The sequence below is a fragment of the Adelges cooleyi genome, unplaced genomic scaffold, assembly GCF_023614345.1.
Source record: "Adelges cooleyi isolate 19-005CV unplaced genomic scaffold, UGA_ACOO_1.1 ACOO_flye_CR_arks_rails_tigmint_CR_PRNA_9, whole genome shotgun sequence".
NCBI classification, from domain to species: Eukaryota; Metazoa; Arthropoda; class Insecta; order Hemiptera; family Adelgidae; genus Adelges; species Adelges cooleyi.
The window spans coordinates 13,736,727-13,757,558 of record NW_026096579.1 but is presented as its reverse complement, the minus strand read 5'-3'; the positions used below and the strand labels follow the sequence as shown (position 1 = coordinate 13,757,558).

Sequence of the window (20,832 nt, the reverse complement as noted above, 5' to 3'; positions counted from 1 at the left end):
GTGTAAAATTAATATTAATAATAATAGTAATAAATAATCAAACTATGAGAAATGTAAAATAAATTACGTATAACATAAATATAGTTCAAAACCAATGGTAGATATTAGGTATAAATTTAGCTAACAATAATAACAAAATATGATAAATTCTCAAATTAAGAATTCTGGGACACAGAATGGTCAGAGAAAATTGACTAGACTGACCTTACAAAACAAATTAAATTTAACTGAATCTACCACTGTTTATCTAGGAAACAGTCAATGTTTTATTATTATTTATTATTATTAATATAATTCTGAGATGAGATAAAATAAAACACTTTTAATGTACTTTGTTAATACAGAACAAGCAGTGGCTGGTGTGAGGAATTGACAGTACAAGATCAAACGAAAAACTCAGTCTTGTTACTCAGTTCATATTCAATCTCTTCGTTCTTATACATTTCCAAAAGCTAGAACGTACAAATCAAATATCTATTATATTAGTAAGAATAGAATTAATCCTAATAAAATTTTCAAATGCATTAACAAGCACATACATTGTTTATGTCTTTAATCAAGTCTTGTTTTTGCTTTTCATGTTTCACCATCAGCTTATCCTTTTCTTTGGCTTGTTTTATCTGCAACAAAACATTCATTAATCCCAATAATAAAAAAAGCGACCAAAACCATTGCAAATTAGGAGGATACTTATTAGGAACAAAATATAAATTTAAACAATTTTTTTTTTACTTTACCTGAGCTTGTTTTCTTTCGTCCATAAACTTTTTAGTATTGTTTTGTTTCTTTTCTCTCAATCTCCTGTCTTTATCCCCTTTTGTTTTTAAAGCCTTGTCGTTCATCACTTCCTTCATCACTTCAACAGATATTTTGGCCTGTCTCGTATTCATTTCTTTCAAGTCCCTATACAAGCGAAAATTGGCCATGTAAAAAACAATATCTAAACATACAATTAAAAATTTATATGTTTTTTACTTTTCATGTCTTGCTTCCAGTTGTTTCATTTGAGCGGCTTGCAGGTTTTCCATGAGCTTAATCAGAGCGTCCTGTTGTTCTGTGGCTTGTTGCTTTTGCAGAGCCCATTTTTCTCGCCTGTGACGTTCGACCATTTCAGACCACTGAGTCATTTGTTCAGTTACCAATTTCTTTACGCCTCCATCGTTGATGACGTCATTTTTACTGCAGCACAGTAGTATAATTGTTTAACAATGGGAAACAATAAATATGATCTAATACTTGATAACCTAACTCACTCTTTGCCTTTGACAGCTTTTTCCACAGAAGTACATTGTTGTTTTTGAATGGCTGCCTTTTCCTTAGTTTGTCTCTTGCGCAACGATTCCAATTCTTTCTCTTGCTTTCGCCTAGCTTTTTGGAAACCTTTATCGTTCCTCAAATACTCGAGGTTGATGTTTTCAAATTTAAGTTCTTCCTCTATAAATATACATTTTAGATGAAAATACATCCACGCTTAAAGCTTATGTGAGTACGCTTACCTTTCTTTGGTTCTTCAGACTTTTTATTTTTACTCCCCTTTTTTCCAGTCTTTTCATTTTCTCCACCGCCACCAGCAACTATATCTTTAGTGTTTATATCAGTTTCTTCAATACCCATTGCCTTCATCTGTTGGGCACGTTTTTCTTGTGCCGATAAAAATGCTCTTGGATCGGATAAAGCAGCCATAAAATCTGTACATATTAAATATCAAAAATACATTTAAAACTAGATAACAATCATATTGCTGAATTAACTGATACATTTAGTATTATTAATAACAGTCCTTACCTTCAAATCCATCAGGAACATAAATTTTCAATTCAATATTACAAAATAACATCGGTAATGCCATTGGAAAATTAGCTTCAGACCTTAACGATATATGTCTATAGCCGGCTTGTAGACCATCCAAAGGCAAAATTCTCTGCCCCAACAGTTTCCCGTTTTCCTCATACACGCCAATTCTAAGTACGGCCAAGTCAGGCAAAACTACCTGTATAGGTAAATATTCATATAAAAACGGATTTTTAAACTTACAAATAAACTAATAGACATACTTTTCGGAACAAAAACGGTTCTTCATTGTATACTGGATTTAAACCGTTGCTAGGTACCATTCTAGTACGAAACTCTTTGCGGATGGTATCTGTCGGAAGACCGTACATGTCGACTTCCACGTAAGTCCCGACTTTCTTATCTGATAAGAACTGACCAGCAATTACTTGAACTGAACACTGAGCCGCAATCACACCGTCTACAGGTGACTCGGCAAATGGATCGAAACTACGATCGGCTCTACGCATGAAATCTGGTTTTAAAAGATAACCACAATTTCCGTTATACTCAAATTTCCCTTGGTTGAGTTGCATGGGCAAATCAGCTGTTTGAAAATTCAATGACACCATTTGACATCCTGCATTCCAGAAAACCTATAACGCACATACCAGCCAAAAATAACTTATAGTTAATTTGTGAAATTATAGATTTGACATTTTTGGTAATAGGTATAATTGATTGACAATAAATACATTACCTGTGGCATGTAGTTTGAAGAATCGGCTCTAGTCCCTTTTGGATAAATACGACTCATTTGTCGTTTGTTATAGTTAACAAATTCTATAGCTTGTGACTTTAAATATCCAAGCCCTGTGTTCTCGGCAAATGAACTCATATTGTGATGTATATTCTTTTCTAAAAAAAAAATATATGTATATCATCGGCATGAAGTATTAATTTTTGAGTTTTTTTAACATGGATATGTTTTATGGCTGAGGTATTCCCAAATTTGTGTAGACAATTTTATGCACATCTCGCGTCATAAACTTCAACTTTTATTTTTTTTATTAACTTGTGTAATCTGCTTTTAGAATTTTACTTGTTTTCTTTACTTCAATAAATAGAAATAAAAACCAAAAGTTATGTATTATATTTTAGATAAGTACTTTATAGTAAGTGTAGTTAAGGGTGGTAACAATTTTGAAAATTTTATATTTCTTACAAAATATAAAACTATCTATCTTACTGAAATTTATATATTAATTGTATTTCATAAAAAAAACAAAATTGTGTTGGTTATGCACTGAGGTAATGCTAAAACATATCCAAAATGCAATGGTTTTCTGTGGAGAGGAGAAAATAGCTAGGTTTTTTAATTATATTAATTTACTTTCAGCTATGTCAAAGCCCTGGAATTTAATTGGTTGAGCATAGTTGACCATAGAGGACAACCATGGATGTACATTCGTGGTAGATCCAGTATATTGTATTGGCGGCGGTGCTTCCGCTCCCTCTAAACCGGTACCCGTGTCGGGTGCTTCTGCCTATGATTTTAAAAATTAAATTAAACAAATTAACGACAAGAATAGAAGATGTGACTATGTTTACTTTTTTTTCTTCGGGAGGATTTGCGGTTACTGCTGTAGCATCTTCTTTTTCTTCGTCTTCAATGACAAACTGTCCTTTTCTAAACAATTCCAACTCGCTCTTTTCTACTTCTGGTTTCAGTCGTTTGTTTTTTATTAAAATTTTTTTTTTAAGTAACGATGGAGGTGGTAATTGGATACCAGCATCACACTAAAACAAAACATCGGATTAATGAATACTGATCAAGCTTGTTCGTAACAACAATGTGAGCTAACCGGATATTCTGGCAGACATTCTTTCATTAAGAGATCTCCAAGAATTTCATCACAGTATTTGGCAAGCTTGTATTGCTGACTTTTACAACAGTGATTTTCAAATGATAAAATAATTGGATAATCCGACGTGACGAAAGCTGTATCTCTAATAGCATAAATTACATCCTGAAAACATTACAAGTACATATTATATATTTTTTTTCATATTTTTTTTATAAACAGTTTAATTATATTTGTTTATGGTTGACTATGAAAAAACTGTTTAATCAAGCTCTATTTCGATTAAGAACAGAACCAGAAGTAATAGTTAAGCTAATATTCCAAAAAAAAAAAACACTTGTGGTTAAACACAAGGTTCGGCAGTGAAACCGTTTAATTTCAATGTGCAAGTCTACACAAATCATCTGGTTTGACTGTCAGACCCTATAGTTGAAAAATAAAATGATAAAAAACACTTTTGTTTTTTAATATTTTATTATTATTACTAAGCTAATATTCTTTTCTTTAGCATTTTTTATAACTTTACATTTCCCCTTCTATTATTCAGTTTAAAATAGGCATATGTTATAAAAGCCTATTTTGTTTATTTATTAAAAAATATATGTGTTTCTTTTCGTTGAGTAAAATTATTTTTAATAACAATAATTTTAAATACATAATATTACAAAAATAGATTACTTTAAATAAAATATCGGTACACATGGCTTTCCCATGAGTAATGATTGGTTCTTCATCTTCACCTTTACCGTCCCAACAATCAAGTTCTACGCATCTGAAATATTTTACGAAATTATTACACGACTATATATATATATATAATATTATAGTGTAGATGTTAAGTAAGTACACACCTGCAACCAGCCAAAAGTGTTTGTCGATACATTTCAACACTAGACTTTCCCCCAAACTGACGACCTGACAAGTAAGTATTATGAGAAGAATTGATATAATAGTGAGCTAATGATTGATCCATATCCATGTAAATATCCAAGCGATCCAAAAAAACTGGTGCGTTTTCATCAGACATTAAGTATCGTATTAGACCTTCTTTTGACAGTTGTTCTGTAAACAAATAATAATATTTCTTAATAAACTCTTGTGTAAAATTGTATGAAACACAAAAAATTAAATTACAAGCAATTAATATATATCTCATAACTCAAAAGTTCTAAGAAAATATAAAGTCAATTAGTACAATAAATAACAAATTAAAAAAAAAAAATATTTCACACAAAATAAGTCATTGACAGAATACCAAGTTGTTTTATTTTTATAAAAATACATATGGTCTTACTCCCATCCAGTTTTGAAAATAAACAACTCTTAAGGAAGCAATATATTTAATTGTCTTGAAGAAACAATTTTATACAAATAACAAATTTGGTACTTAAATTAAATTCATTAATGAGATGATTTATTTTTAATTTTCACTCATAATTTACACTAGATTTAATTTTAAAAAATGTCTTACTTTGGGTTTTCACATCTTCAGTTGGTTCATAATCATTAATTATTTCAAGTGCTCTTTTTTCATCATATAATGGATACAAAATTTCATTTAGACGTGGATCTCGTTGTTTTTCATTCAAAAACGTAATGAACTGATCTATACTGATATTATCAGCTTTTCCTTGTGTGCTAAAAATGTACAACATAAACATCTAAAAATTGAATATAATGTGAAGACATTTTCTTTACTATATACTACAAATACAAATTATTAAACAATATAATACATAAATTATTTCAATTTTAAATGATTGTGAAAATATATTAGTTTTTATAGTAAACAAATAACATTGTGTTTCATAAAGATAATGAAACATAGTATGTTTATTTAACAGCAGTCAATAGTGTCTTTCAAAAAAAAAAAAAAAACCTAGGTTTTATTAATTAAATATAACATCATAATTTGCATTAATATTTTAAATATAATATTATTTGATTTAAACAAGTTTTTTGATACCTTTTTATAAAATTTGTATTTTTTTTAAAAATAATATTTGTAGTAAGAAATTATAATAATACATAAAAGAAAATATATATTGAATAGTGTTATTTAACTACTTGCATAGATTGCTAGTGTTATAATAAAAAAAAACACTTACATTGTTTGAAACAATTCTTCAATATCATTTCTAGGACAAATTTTGTGATAAAGTTCATAGAACTTGTCAAATGTGAACTCCAATGGTTCAATCGTATCATTCTAAAATGTTTTTTTTTTATTGTTAAAAGATTATTTAAAAAAAAAAAGTTCAAATTTTATACTTTTCCACTAGGCAAATTGAGATCAGCTAAACATTGATACACCATTTTTTCAGTTTTACCAGATGCAAATGTTCTGGCAATAACTTTTACAGGTACTTTTCCTTTTGGATCTACTAACATGCCTAAACGCATCCAACTAAAACATAGTTTTAAGTTAACAAATTGATTATTTAATAAGAAAATAATATTTTAACTCACTGTTTCATAAGGTTGGTCCGAACACACACATTATTCATCTTATTGTTATGGGTTATAGTGCGTAGACCTTCTTGCCATTGCTAAAAAAACAATTTTTTCAATTAATCTAACATAAATATTTAGGTACGCAATATTCTTAATTGTGTATACATCACTTAAATTAAGAAATTCCATTCCCTTACGACAGATATAATAACTTGTCACCTATGGTTATAATATCTTAACCTAGACAAGCTATTACAATTTCTACCACTTAACATTACACATCTTTATATTAAAAATATAATCTTTTTTGCATATAATTTATTAAACTTAATGTAAGATTGATAGCTTATAGCTTTTTTACTGTAAATTGATACAATTTATTTTATTATTCAAATTTGTTTTAATGCCATGCCATCTCATTTTAGTATAGTTATTTTAGCAGCTTTCTTGATTATAAAAAATATTAAATAGAAATAATTAACTATTAATAATTATTAAAATCATTTAACATGAACAAATTGACTATAATATTTCCTTGCCTGAATGGTTTAATTTTGTTTTGTTACTATCTACAAATTTATTATAAAAATATTATTAAAAAGCACTAAAATAACATTTTGTTTACCTTGGCTGTAGCAGCATCTGGGCAGATAACATGTTGATAATTTATATTGATATAGTCTGTATTGCTACATATTGTTAGAGATTTCTCTTCTAGAGTATCACCATGCTTATTAGTTAATTGCTGAAGTTGTTTTGCATCCTAGAAACAACAATAAGTATAATGGGATAATTGGTACAGTTATATTTGAATGATTTTAGTTTAATTATTTACCTTAGGCAGACCTCCAGAACGTATATCACTGACTTGACACAGCTCAATCACATCTCCATCCTACGAAATAAATTTTAATATAATTTTACTCTAAAATATTTGGTGATGGTTTAATTAATATAAAACATAATTAAAGGTCCGATTTGGTCCAAATAACGTGCAGTTTTTTTTGGGGGGTTATATTTCGGCAAATATTGTACTATGAACTAATGTAAATAATTTTTAATAATCATGATACTTCCAGAATTTTCTTATCACGTATAATTACTGTGCTATAAGCGCCTAAACCAATCAAACCGACAGAAAAAATTGTTGTACTTCTCTAATACAATAAAATTTACGGATTGGTTCTTAACACGTAATTCAGACCAAACCTTCAATTATTATTATTTTTATCAGAAATCAATGAATGACTTCGAAACATTTTGCTTTTGTTTAGTATTATTTGTTTTATTACATGAGTGTTATTAACTTAAATTATATAAAAAAACTTACTCTACTTTCGCTTTTCCAGTAAATAAAAAACCCATATTCATCAACTTTAAAAGTACACCCCCATTCAATCTCCACATTGTCTTTTTCCTCAGTCCATCGATCAAATATGCAGCCTTGTAGTAGAGACTCAGGAACTGGAATTTGCCAATTAAACTCGGACTTCTTTGTCATTATGACCAATAGGTCGGTATATTTACGTTATGTTCATGAACGACTGAAAAAACCAGATAAACAGTTATTAATTAGTGCCTAGATCTCGAGGAAAATCAAATTAAGGAGAGTTCAAATTTCAAATAACAAATTATAAATAACTTTTTAACTTTCAAACGAGTTTTGATTGTAACAAGTTAGGTATAAGATTGGACATAATTTATTATATTTTAGCTTGAGTTAGATACTTCATAACAGACAGCTATACTAAAGTAAAACATGTTATGATCTACAGTTCTTTGAGTTTTATTTATTAAATTAGATAAATACTGGCGACAAGAAGAAACCAAACACTTAACGAAATTTCAAATTAAAAATTACAATCAACAACGTTAATAATACTTTAAACGGTTTTTTAGTACTCACGTCTATTAATGACTACAATTAAGTATATTTCTGGACTAACGACCGTCAATGGTTAGTCAGAGTATATTATTAGTAATTTTGGTTGTTGGATTAGCTATCTCGAAAGCAGTCGGTCAGTAAGCAGTCCAGAGCGCCTGAAGCCCAATTGCCGGAGTCGAAAAAGTCATTTACTAGTCTTCAGAGTGGAATGATTTAAGGGAAAAAACTTAAGTCATAAACGCCGTGTGTATATCGAAAACGAGTTATAAAAACTTTTAACAACAAACAACCATATCACAAGCGGCGGTGGCGTCGACGGCAATGGAGCAAATAAAATACAATTTTGGCGATCCCACAAACGTTGGTACAGCTGGACGTAAAACGGTTAACTGCTGGCAATTAGATATTACAGTAAAAACAAATTAAATCCGAGAATAACGAAAAACTAACGATGGTCGATGATGAACCGCCGCCGTCTGTTACTGTGTTATCGATCTTATCAGTCCGCGGCAAGAGTAATAATAATAATTATCGGTTGTTGTTATCCGGCGGCTGCGTGGGGCAAATCTCTGAGAACCCCTGAAATGTCACGTCGGCCGTGTACCGCCTGTGGACTGCGGTGGTGGTGGTAGCTGGTAGCATAGACAAGCATAATATACTAATGGCTGGTAGGCCGTTAGTGTTGGTAATTGGTTGTGTACTATAAAGTATTTAAATTATTGTCTAGTATCGACATTTCAAAAACACCGTGTCAGCTGATTACCTCACACCATCAGTTCAGCATAGGCGCAACTAGACCTACATTTTAGAGGGTGCTAGAACTATATACCTGACTAATCATAATTCTTACCTTCAATTTTCAAACTATTAGATAGATATAATATAAAACATTTGAAAACAATGTAATATTCTAAAATAACAAATTTCAACAGAGTATAAACATTAATAAAATTGTATGCGTACAAATCAAGGATTGGGGCTTGAATTTTTGGGAGTGCTAAAGTTCCCTTAGCACCCCCCTAGTTGCGCATAGCTCGGCGTTGGTAAAAGAAAAAAAATTATTGGGAATTATTCCGAACTTGACCCTATTTTTTTGCATATACATATATATATATATGCCCTGGAATTAAAGTTGTAAAACTCAAAAGAGAACCGAGCATATATTATTACTAATATAATATATTATAATTATATAATTATACCAGGTCTAATCTGTAGATACTTTGCAACTGCTAATTAGCAATGTGTGAAAATTGAAATAATAACAGCTATTTAAAAAAAAAAAAATCAGTTCTAAGAAAAGTTTTTGTTTATATTGTTATGAACTGGCCATAATGACTAATCGCTTAATACTAATGAATATAATCGAATGCGGAAGTGTGAAGTACCGACCGACAAGACCATCAACAAACCCATACCTAGACACCTAATATTTTTTCCCAAACCGAAACTTTAAGAGTTCTGTTTTTGTCGCAAAACATGGTAGGTAATATTCCCAAGAGGGTCATTTTTCAAAAAAAACCTCAGAGATATTCAGTCAAGGCACTGTTAATGATGAACGTTAATGCACCTCAATCGCCTTTAATCCTATTTATAAAAGTGCACAACCTTAAATCGCAGGGTATGTATCTTATTAAAATGGACCCCTACATAATATTCGGGTCCTGTACACATGATTGGGCTGTTGCTTTAACAACATTTCAATAGAGGTAAATACAATTTGTCTCAGCATAAGACGGTGGAACACTGAGATATGATGAAGTGTAAGATTCGTTATAATTTGAGTTTTCCCGCCAATCCCCTAATTATAATTTAAGAAATAAACAGTTTCGTATCAAAAAATTAAAGACACCCCGCGATGAAATGTTGATATTTGATGAGGAACTAATGGCAAAGGTTACGAATTTAAACAAAAACGGATCCTTCATAAATTAATTTGGTCTTGTTTTATTTTTTGGGCTTCTTTAAAAACAATTTCTTGGGTCTTTCAGAAGCCTTACTTTACTTGGCGCGCATGCCTATGATGTGATTAATGATTATTTTTCTTAAGATATCACGACCACAGCTGGATAAACCGCTATAATGCAAAAATTAAGGTCATATGCGTTATAACTATGTACCATCTTCAGATCCTAGTTGAACATTAATATCTTAATACAACTTTATGTATTTATAAATTACAATTTATTACAGTTTTATTACAATTTCTATTTATAATTTGAATAATCAAATATGAGATTATAATATTATTAAGACTTATTGATACTTGTGTCAATTGATATGTGATTTTGACCATCACCGATTTAGACTATATTATAGTTAAAAAATAAACGAGAAAATTATAAGTACTTATTTACATTTACACCATTTTATGAAATCCTATTCATTTACATAACAATCCTACATGCCTATCTTTTAAATTCTTAAAATACGATTGGCTATTATTTAAACGATTCATTTGGAAATAGAAAGTATCGGCTAGGTAAGTACAATTAGTACGTCCAACTTAAAAAACAACTTAAAAATTAAATTTGTTATTATTCAACACTTAACGCGAGCTTAGAACTGAATACACGAAAGGCCAGAACAAAAATAGTTAAACTCAGTATCAATAGCAAACAACTGCAATTGTCAACTTAGTCTCTTATGGTTTAACTAATTTATGGGAGGGTTCATTCATTTGCATAAACGTGTTTGGAGAAAAATAATTGAACCTTCTGAGCTCTGACTAAACTAAATATCTTGTTTACATGTTTGTATGCCCATTGAATGTAATTAGTAATTACAATAGTAAACATTTTTTTTTAATAGATACCCATGTACTTAGTAAAGTTAATCTTTTTATAGTATTTACTAAAAAAAAAACATATTCTGTTCTACACGTGTTTGATACCACTTTACACTGTTGTGTGTTGGGAAGTATAATATTATAAGTAATTCTTGTCAGTGTATTCTTGTACTTGGTAGGTGCAAGAGAAAAACATCTATTCAGTTTTGATATTTTTAAATTCTATTAGAAAAACTTAACCTATTAATACATGAAATCCTGGGACAAAATATTGTATAATTATTATGTTAGCAACCGATAACCGTTATTAAGCAACTTGGAAATAATAAAGTAAGTTCTTCAAAAGCCTTTTTTTGAGAAATTTAGAAATAAATGTCATCCTTTACTTAGCCACTTAGCCAAACCATCTCCCCTGATTTAATTTTGTTACATACAACTTTTTTTAATATTAGCTATTTATTAATTAACACAAGTTTTATTGTATGTCTTTACTACATAATTGCAAAATAAAAATATGCCTAACCCAAAAAAATTAGTAATTTGACAATGTAAATAATTTATTGAAAAAAGATATGGGTGTGTTTGTATTGTAAAAATAAAATGTAAATTTTCTGCCACGCGGATATTCTTATAAAAGCTCTACTTGTAAAATAGCAATGTTATAAGTAGGTACCTACTTTATAGCAAATAATTGCCCATGCAGACGAACTCGACATACAAACAAGGTTCTATGAGATAAAGTATAATACGATTTTAATTTATTAGTTTTTGGATTAGACTCTGATCCCTTACATAAACAAACATTTTTTTACACAGTCACCTCTTAAAAGGACCTGCGTAGATTACTGATTTACTAAAAGCTCTTAGTAGATATTCAATAAGTATTGTTTAGAACGATGACAAAAATATATTCTTAACATTTAGTTTAAACCAACAGAACAGATTTCCAAATAAAATATATCTCTTCAATTGTTATAAAGTATAAAATACTTGTGCGGGCTGTAACATGTAAAGTTTCTTAAACGCAAGGATGACGTCCCAAAGGATTTTGTTATTATATAAAGAATTTTATAATTGATGTACATTATGTAACACTGACTAAAGTATAGATGTTCAGTTTCAATACGGGTAAAAGCAATTCGTACACCGTTGTGCTTTACGTTGACCTTGGTATACGCTTCTACTTACATTTCATAACAATATAACGTGAACGTTTTTCTTATTTTTATAATAATATTTTCGAAGGAACCGAAAAACCTTTTAAGGTGATTATTTCACATTACGTCTGAAACACTCAATGTCAAATAAATGAAACGCAGTATGTAGTATAAAATATGTACGCTCCCAGTATATTGTAAATGTGAGCTCGGTAAATTAACCATGCGATTTTTTATCAGATTATTATTTTTTACCAGCAAAATTAATTATTGAACGTTTACAATACATCAAACACAACACTCTACTTACAGAAAACTAAACCCCATTAATTATATCTACAGTTCTCTAGTACGTAGATTAGTCTTGTAACAGTGCATTATAAATTATAAATTAATACATTTTCTTGTACATTTTAAAAACCAATTTAAAAGTATGACTGTAATTTTACGCAAAAATACATATCATCATAAACAATTTATTATTAAAGTTACAGAATATTCAGGTTAATGATAATCATCTAAGTATTATACCCTTATTTATGCAACATAGTATACTAATAATAAGTATGAACTATTATAATATTTTATTCTTTCCAACCGGCATAGAGAAATAATTATTGAAGTATAGATTTTTTAGCTTCAGTGCGTTTCTAGTACCCTATTCACGACACCAATATTAATAACAAAATAATTTTGTTGGCCATTACATAAGTTATTTCAAATGAAATAGGAACAAAATTAAACAACGTATTATACCGTTTTCTAACCCATTAGTTTTATTAAAACTCGCAATCCTAATGTACTGAATACGGTTTCCCTGCAGAATTTAGTTTTAAGCTAAGCTAATTATGTGACGTACAGGTGACCCCAGAGTGTGCTGTTTAATTTTTAAAAGGCTTCAACAAAAGGCAAAATCGGATTACATCATGTAAAAAATATTCTAAAGATTTGAAAGTATTGGAAAACGTTGTTTTATTATGTTAAAACTATAAACGCTTTGTCAATGGGTAGTTGGTCTATACTCTACTATAAGTGTGCTAATTAATAGTTGACTTTTAAACAAGAATGACTAAATTTATTTAGAAATCTATAGAATTTATTTTAATATATTTAAAAGTGACAACTTATATGAGTATTAGATACCCTTAAAACGTTTATTTAGTAATCGAGTAATTTAGAGTAGACATATTATGGGATTTACTTCATTTTACAACTGAAGTAGTGATAATATCCTTGGATTATTGATATATTTTTAATACTTAGTATACATAGTATAGTATAATATTTTCCAAAACCAGCATGCAGCATTCAGCAGCCGGCAAACCAGCATGACCATGAGAAATAAACAAATTAAAATTAGTGCCGCAACTACTATTCGCAGTATAGGGGCCTCATATTCATTTACATAACATTGCGAGATATAAAAGTACAACTCTACTTTTTATCAAATTTTTGCAAAAAAAAAAATTACTAGTAATAATCACATTTACTTTTTTATTTTGAAAACCACATCGTTTCAAGTTCAGAAATTCGGGAAATATATAATTTTAAGTAATAAATGGCGTAAATCTAATAATAGTCGTTGATGAATAAATCGATTGATCAAAACAGTATTTTTTCAATAGTAATTGTAATATTTGGTTATATTACAATGCACACCAACCTTGGACAAAAGTTGGTAGGTATGCACCAAAAAGATTTTAAAACAAATTGACGATGAGTGATGGAATAATTTGTTTGTAAGTTAAAGATTCCTAAAGATTCTAAGAAGACTAAGCTCTAGCTTTAGTAAATATTAAACAGGGCTTAACCTTTGTTTTGAGTTTAGGAACCCTCAAAAATCATATGTAATAAATTTTATCACTTTTAACATTTTTATTATAATACTTTGTACATACTATAGGCTGACAACAACACACAGTTTATGCAAAATGTTTGTAATGCGTTTTACTGTTATTGACGTGTAACCTTTTATTTTCTAGAACTAAAAAATCGTGCCTAATAAATGTAAAAAAAAATTGACTCGATCCGACCATATTTTGCAAACTTATATTAGTGTGTCGTAGTGTGTAAAACTTAAAAGGTCTAGGAACATTTTGTTGGGATTTAGTTCGGTTGAATATTTAAATAAAAAATGATCAAACTTTTATGACTGTACATTCTTATCGAATATGAAGCCTGGTCGATAAAAGTGGTACAAGAAACTCGTACAGAAGTTATACATTTCTCGTGTTTTTTGATATAAAAACATTTTAAAGCTAAAAAAAATTACTTAAATAAAGCTTTAGTACAATAGTTAAAACAATTTATGGAAAAACCCATTTTTAATCAAATCTAATAATTTAATCAAAACTTAAAATTAATTATTATTATTGTTTTTTTTTAATTAATACTATATAATTCTTGAAAGCAAAAAGTATAAGATATAAATGCATTATGTCCAATTTTTGAGGAAATGCTGCACATTACTGAGCTGATTAAACAATAAACAATAAAATATAAGATGTAATGTATTATTATAAAGTTTATTGCTAAATATTGAATGATAAATTAGTTGAATTTATTCCACAAAATCGAAAACTTATTTAAGTCAAGGTTATATTTGAAAATGTCAAATCTTGTGGTTGTTAATTTTTAAGCCAAAATATAGTCTTATGGAGGAAACACTACCTAATAGTTTTCGCTATTTACTGTAAGCAAAATAAAACATAAGGCCCTGTTAAATCACTATTCTAGGGGCTCAATCATAAGCCAGTCCAATACTAGAACTATCTTGTTAAATACGATATGTAACTCAACAATAATATTTAATATTATCAAGTGAATTAATTAAAGAGTGATGTATAGGTACATAGAGACATCAAGTGTATAAAATATTATAAAAACTATGACCAATTTTTTTTTTTTTTTTAATGAAATTTCATTACGAAATTAGTAAAATATAATATACGACTTAACATTAATTTGTCTAGTACTAATTCAATACACATTGCAGTTTTATGTAAGTTCAGTTATGAACTTAGAATTTTAACCAAAAATTACATGATATAATTTCAGTTTAATCATTAATTTTAAATAAATATAAAAATCTTTCACGTTGAAAATGAAAACCGATAAAAGCTATGACGTAGGTGGATAAATGAGATTATAGAGATGACAGGTTTTGAATAGGGTATAGAGGGGTTATTATGTTTTGCATTAATATCGTTATTTTAATGGAAATGAGAAAACATTATATTCTTTCAAAGCTTATAAAATAATTTATAAACTAAGGGTGTAATGCCTATATCTAACACCCTGCGGCTTGAATGATTACCTAACCTTTGGGGTTTAGCATTGATTTTATAATAGTTGTATAGATAAGGCACCCTATTGTTAAAATTGTTGGCAGAATATAATATGCATTCAACAGAGTTGATGTATGTATTACTGGCATACCTAACCATCTTGAATACGTCATGTTAACCACTATCATTAATGTCATTTTTTTTTTAAGTTGGTAGTAGTTTAAGTTTTTAGTACTTTATCGAATATAAATCAAGGTATCTATTAAATGATTTTACATAACAGATATTCACAAAGCATTATTGTTGATTAACGTTTTTTTAGTCTTATTTTAACAGTTAAACTGAAACTGGAACTGAACAAGTATAGACTTTTAGGCTTTAGTCAAGACTAAACCTGTTAACAATTAGAAACTGTTCCATTTGGCATTAACACTTTATTAAAGCGTTTTTTAGGTTTTATACTTAGGACTTTTAAAATATGTAAATTGCGCATTCGTACCACAAATGTACGATATAAAAATGTATATTATAATATGTATGCTTAAAATATTTGTGTTTTTAGACGAATGCTTAATTTAACCAGTTTATAAAATGGAATATTCAAAAATAAAATGGTTGAATAGTATACAGACAAATCAATACAAAGCCACAAGAAACAATTTTCGGGTTAATTTAATTTCAAAATATTTTATGTTCAAAACTCAATCATTTAAAAATAATACTTTTTTTTAATAGAGTTTTATAAAATAGGTACTTTACACCAATTTGCACATAACATCTGAAGTAGGTAGCTTTATTTTATGTTAGCAGTTATAGAGGATTAAGGTGGGTTAATTGTAAACAGTTAAAAAAAACAAAAAATGTATAACCAACTCACTACTTATTTTTGCCCATTTATTTTAGATATTCATTGTTTAGAGAAGAGAGGGGTGTGTTTTTAAACTTTATCTAAAATACTAAACAAATCATTTGTGTACGAATTATTGGTTACTGGTTTTGGTTCAACAATGTAATCCCATTTTTTTGAACCAATATCTAATAAGATAAACGAACGGTTAGTGTACAAATTATTACCTATCGTTTAAAAAGTTTCTAAATGCATAGGCAACATTGTTATTTTACAGTCGTTTTTATAAAATACAATGTAAAAAATATATAATTTTTAATTAGTTAATTTTAATTATTTTCATATATAAAGGTTTTTACATATTAAAACTTAGTTGTTTCGTTTGTACTTCCTGAGGATAGACGTTTATATATTTTACATTAGCAGTATAGATGTACAACGGATTTTACTCGTTCGATTTAGAAAAAAAACAGTGTGTAAATCTCGATAAATAATATAAGATTGGTACTTTGATGGGCCAAAAGTTGAAAACGCCAACTCTTTCAGTTAAAAGACCCTAAAAAAGAAACCCTAGTTAAGTAAGAAACCCTTAAAATAACTTTTCCAGTTTCAACTTTGGCTCGCTAAACTTCGCGAAAAAGGTTGGATCAAGTTGAAATTTAAATCGAACATTTATTTGAAGGACATTTTAGGTATAAAATGCTTAAGATTTGGTATATCAATAACAATTATATGATTTTAATCCTAGTATTAATAACAAATTTCAAAAAATGTTGACCATTTTTTATTTAAATTATAATATAAAGACAATATAAAATAATTTTACAAAGTTGTTTGATGCACTTATGAAGCTTTTTAGCATTTGATCTCCTCTTTTACCATAAAAGTGATCAACTTTAATGTTATTTAAAAGCATGCCTATTATACATTATGTTGATTTACATATCATAAAATAAGGTTATTGCTAAAAAACAATTTCAATACTAATTAAAGTAATATATAAAATATACACATGTTCTATTGCTTTTTATTATATTATTAAAAAACCATTACCTTCGTATCGAATCTAATATAAGAAGTACAAAGGTCTTTTATACGGTGTCATATTAAAACTAATCTGATACAACAGCAACTTTGGGGTCTACTAGTAAAATTTGAAATAGTGAATCGAACAAAATACTTACAAGTTTAATGTATGAGTATTGGGACAATATCAATATGTATATAAATTATAAGAATATGTAGGTTGACCAATTGAAAATTATCATCAAATAGAAGAAACAACGGTAGTACGTACAGATATCTAAAACCGTTATAGGCTTTTTTGACTTTTTGTGTAGTTTTTACTAATAATTACTAATAGAATTTGGAGGCACTTCATTGGGATTTCAAATGTGTTTACAACTATACCATAATATGTTTAATTTGAATACACTTTAAAAATATTTTAGCGTCATCTCAAAAAAATATGCCTGCTTGAGAGCTTTTAAAATAATAATATTTTAATTGAAGGTAGTTTTTTTAGGTAACTGACCTTTTTAAAATGTGTTCAGTGTAATTATTTTCTAAGAAAGCATAAAACCGTACATTGACAATTGAGAATTACAGTAGCCCAGTAAAACATCAACATTAGTGAGAATTAAGTAATTAACTTTATCGCATAATATGTACCTACTCTCTCTCCATCGTAAGAGTATAAGTAATTAAATTCTAGAGTTAACGAAACTCGATAGTATAATTGCCGACCATTAGTTTTGTTAACACCGCAATTAAAAATTTAAGAAAAAGACAAATAATTGATATTCAAAACTATATTTGTTTGTCGACTACGCTTATAACAACTATTACTGTAATGTAATGCCTGTGGTTATAATTAGTTTTTAGTGTAAAAGATGCGTTGTAAGTAGTCAATATGTTTTTGTTATTTACTTGGACGCAACAAATATTAATAAGTAATATATACTTAAAAATCAATAAGTATTTTACTTGTATGCTATATTGAAATCTATAATAGACATTTTGAATTTTGATCAGGCTAAACTAATAACCTAAGAAGTAAGGCAAGAGAAAAAAAAAATAATAAGAACAGTTAACTCGTATAATATTCTAGTTCAACACACCTTAAGTATTTTTTTGACGTTGGTTAGGTTATGATTGTATTTGATTAATAAATTATTTAACACTCATCTTTACAAATAATAATGCATGTTTTTTACGTTGATAGTAATTACTAATTACGTGTATTTGATTTAAAAATATTATCTACTGAAAAACCACTTCAAAATGACTTTCGGGACAATAAATACTTTTAAACGACCTCGAGATGAACCAATATCATAATAAAAGTGTAAGTAAATTAATTGTCCACGGTATTGACCGATTTAAATATTTGTCAAAATATAGACTATTTAATTTTGGTTGACACTTTACAAGTAGTATTACTAATAAACAAGTCATACTAAAACATAATAACCACGATCTGCGCGGAATATCGGCTCGTACAGATGATCATCATTTTGTATTATATCTTTAAGTATGACTTTGACTCGAATCAATGAGTATTTGTTTTTTTTCCGCTAGTCGACTACCAAATCGTTGTCTAAAGTTCGAAATAACAACATGTGCGGTACTATTGTGGGTTGGCGTGAAACGATTATTATTATGACTGTATCATAATAATATATTATGATAACCATATACCAATGTAATATTATTAATTATTTAATAACTAATCAATTCTCTTACCGGTGCCGGCTAGATACTGTGACCATATTATAATATAATATTTTATTATTATTGTGTGCGATAATAATGATAGTGTGAAAGAGCACGGCGTCGCTTCGACGACACACTGTATGTAACGCAGTAGCTACTGCACGGACGGTCAAAGCGGTACTGATTACGGTAGCCGGTAGCGACAGATTTTGCAATTTATTATATTATTACTATGATAGACGGTTACGCGGTTTTACATTTTTCAGAGACCCGCCGACGCCGCCGCCGCTTTATTTTTTAATCGGCTCTAATATTGGCCTACATTGATACCGTATTAACTATAATAATATTATTATAAAACGGATGTACGTGTACCATTAAAAATGGGCAGCGATAGTACTATATTAAAACTTCTGTATTTTAATATTGTACTAGACACAACGTAGACGTGCAACGTCTGTTGTCTGTACATGATTTATTATATTACACTATAGTAATTAACCAGACGTAAAAGAAAGGGGACATGCACTATATATATATATGTGTATTTGTAATTTTATAGTAGCGGTGTACACGGCCGGCATGTGTTGGTGGTATTTGATAAATGTGTATATAATATATTTTTATTATTATTATTACTATATTACCTATAATATCATCGACGATGATCTCGAGTACCTGAAAGCATTAGCGCACGCTCAGGGGACGGTAAAACAATACATAGTCTCTCACACACACACGGGGTATCGATTGAAAAAATAACTAAAAGTATATTTTACACGCTATCATAGCTGTTATATCAGCACAAAAAAAAACATATATATATATATAAATAATATGTATATGGGTAAATGCAGATGGGCGCGGCAGGTGTTTTAGACACGAGTTTTGTACAGTGGTAAACTTTTTTTTTTTTTGCCACATATGAAAAACAATATGAGTACACATACGTTTTCGATGTACAGCAAAATAATACATACTCCAATATTATTTATTTAATAAGAAGTATACGAATACGCCCACGAATGTATTTATTACTATTATTATTATATAATAATAATTGTGTTATACGTTTCGTTAGTCATTTGAAATGTCAGTTTCCATAACGATAAAAATGTAATAACCCAAGTCCCGAGATAAAATTGCACATCATGATACATATTCAAACAGAGGACATCAATAACTTGCTTTTACACGTTTCCACGACGTGCATCTGGTGAATCAGAAGGGATTTAAATAATATACTTTTGAGTATGCCTGCATGTGCTAGTGTGTGTGTTTACTTGTAAAATAGTTCACCTTACAAGACTTGCTAATTACCGTTGAAAGTCTCTAATGCGTGAAGTGTAAACGTATAATTTCACAAAAAATATTTTTCACTAAAGATTTTATATGGCTGGTAGTTTTATAGCTGTTGTTTAGTACTCAGTGCTAGATATGTTAACCGAGCTGATTCATACTCGTATTTACCTAAATTTAATAGTCTTGGCACTTTACAATTCTTATATATTCCAACTCTCGAACCCGATCAACCAGTTTTTACCAATAATTACATTTAAAGTTATTAAAGTTTAAAATTTAGGAAGGGAGGTGGAGAGTGGTAGAGTAATGCGCGAAGATAAAAATAAACAACATTTCACATTTCCTCTCGGCCTAAATTGTTTTAACTTAAAAGTAATAACCCAAAACTGGTTATCGACCAGTCAAAATGTTCAACAAATTATTCTCAATTTAAAAAGTTAACTAAACATTTAGTACGTTACAATTTTATCTACAAAAGTTGATAGAGCTCTCGAAAATATTAAAAAATACAAATACTTGATAATTTTATAATATTGTAGGTCATAAAATGAGGCGTCTAGTTTCAAAACCGGCTAAAAGACATTTTTAAAACGGGTTTTTTTTTAAGTGGCCACACTATAAAAACACGGTACGTACAAATATTATTTAATATCAAATAAAGATTATAACTAACTCAAACTGTGATAAGAAAATCTTGGTTGGCTTTAAAATCTAAATAAAACTAAAAAAATGATTTGTTGCTTGTGAACATTTTCAAACATT

The 20,832-nt window shown here is 28.8% G+C and overlaps 1 protein-coding gene across 2 annotated transcripts; it reads right to left on the bottom strand.

The window, feature by feature from the left end:
• Positions 1-66: 66 nt before the first annotated feature.
• On the bottom strand, positions 67-18,961 carry LOC126846137 (1-phosphatidylinositol 4,5-bisphosphate phosphodiesterase). Of its 2 annotated transcripts, none has more exons than XM_050585331.1 (22): positions 18,799-18,961; positions 7,420-7,633; positions 6,925-6,984; positions 6,715-6,852; positions 6,105-6,184; positions 5,907-6,042; positions 5,744-5,844; positions 5,107-5,273; positions 4,487-4,697; positions 4,314-4,407; positions 3,636-3,800; positions 3,382-3,570; positions 3,164-3,317; positions 2,531-2,688; positions 2,055-2,426; positions 1,786-1,990; positions 1,497-1,688; positions 1,254-1,434; positions 976-1,179; positions 738-903; positions 540-620; positions 67-452 (listed from the first exon to the last, which is right to left on the bottom strand). In XM_050585331.1, exons 2-22 carry the CDS (start codon positions 7,588-7,590, stop codon positions 384-386), a joined length of 3,294 nt encoding a protein of 1,097 aa, XP_050441288.1. In that variant the 5' UTR covers positions 7,591-7,633; positions 18,799-18,961; the 3' UTR covers positions 67-383. The 2 variants fall into 2 exon arrangements, with proteins under 2 accessions (XP_050441288.1, XP_050441287.1); XM_050585330.1 differs by lacking the exon at positions 18,799-18,961 and adding an exon at positions 7,996-8,471.
• Between the last annotated feature and the right edge of the window lie 1,871 nt (positions 18,962-20,832).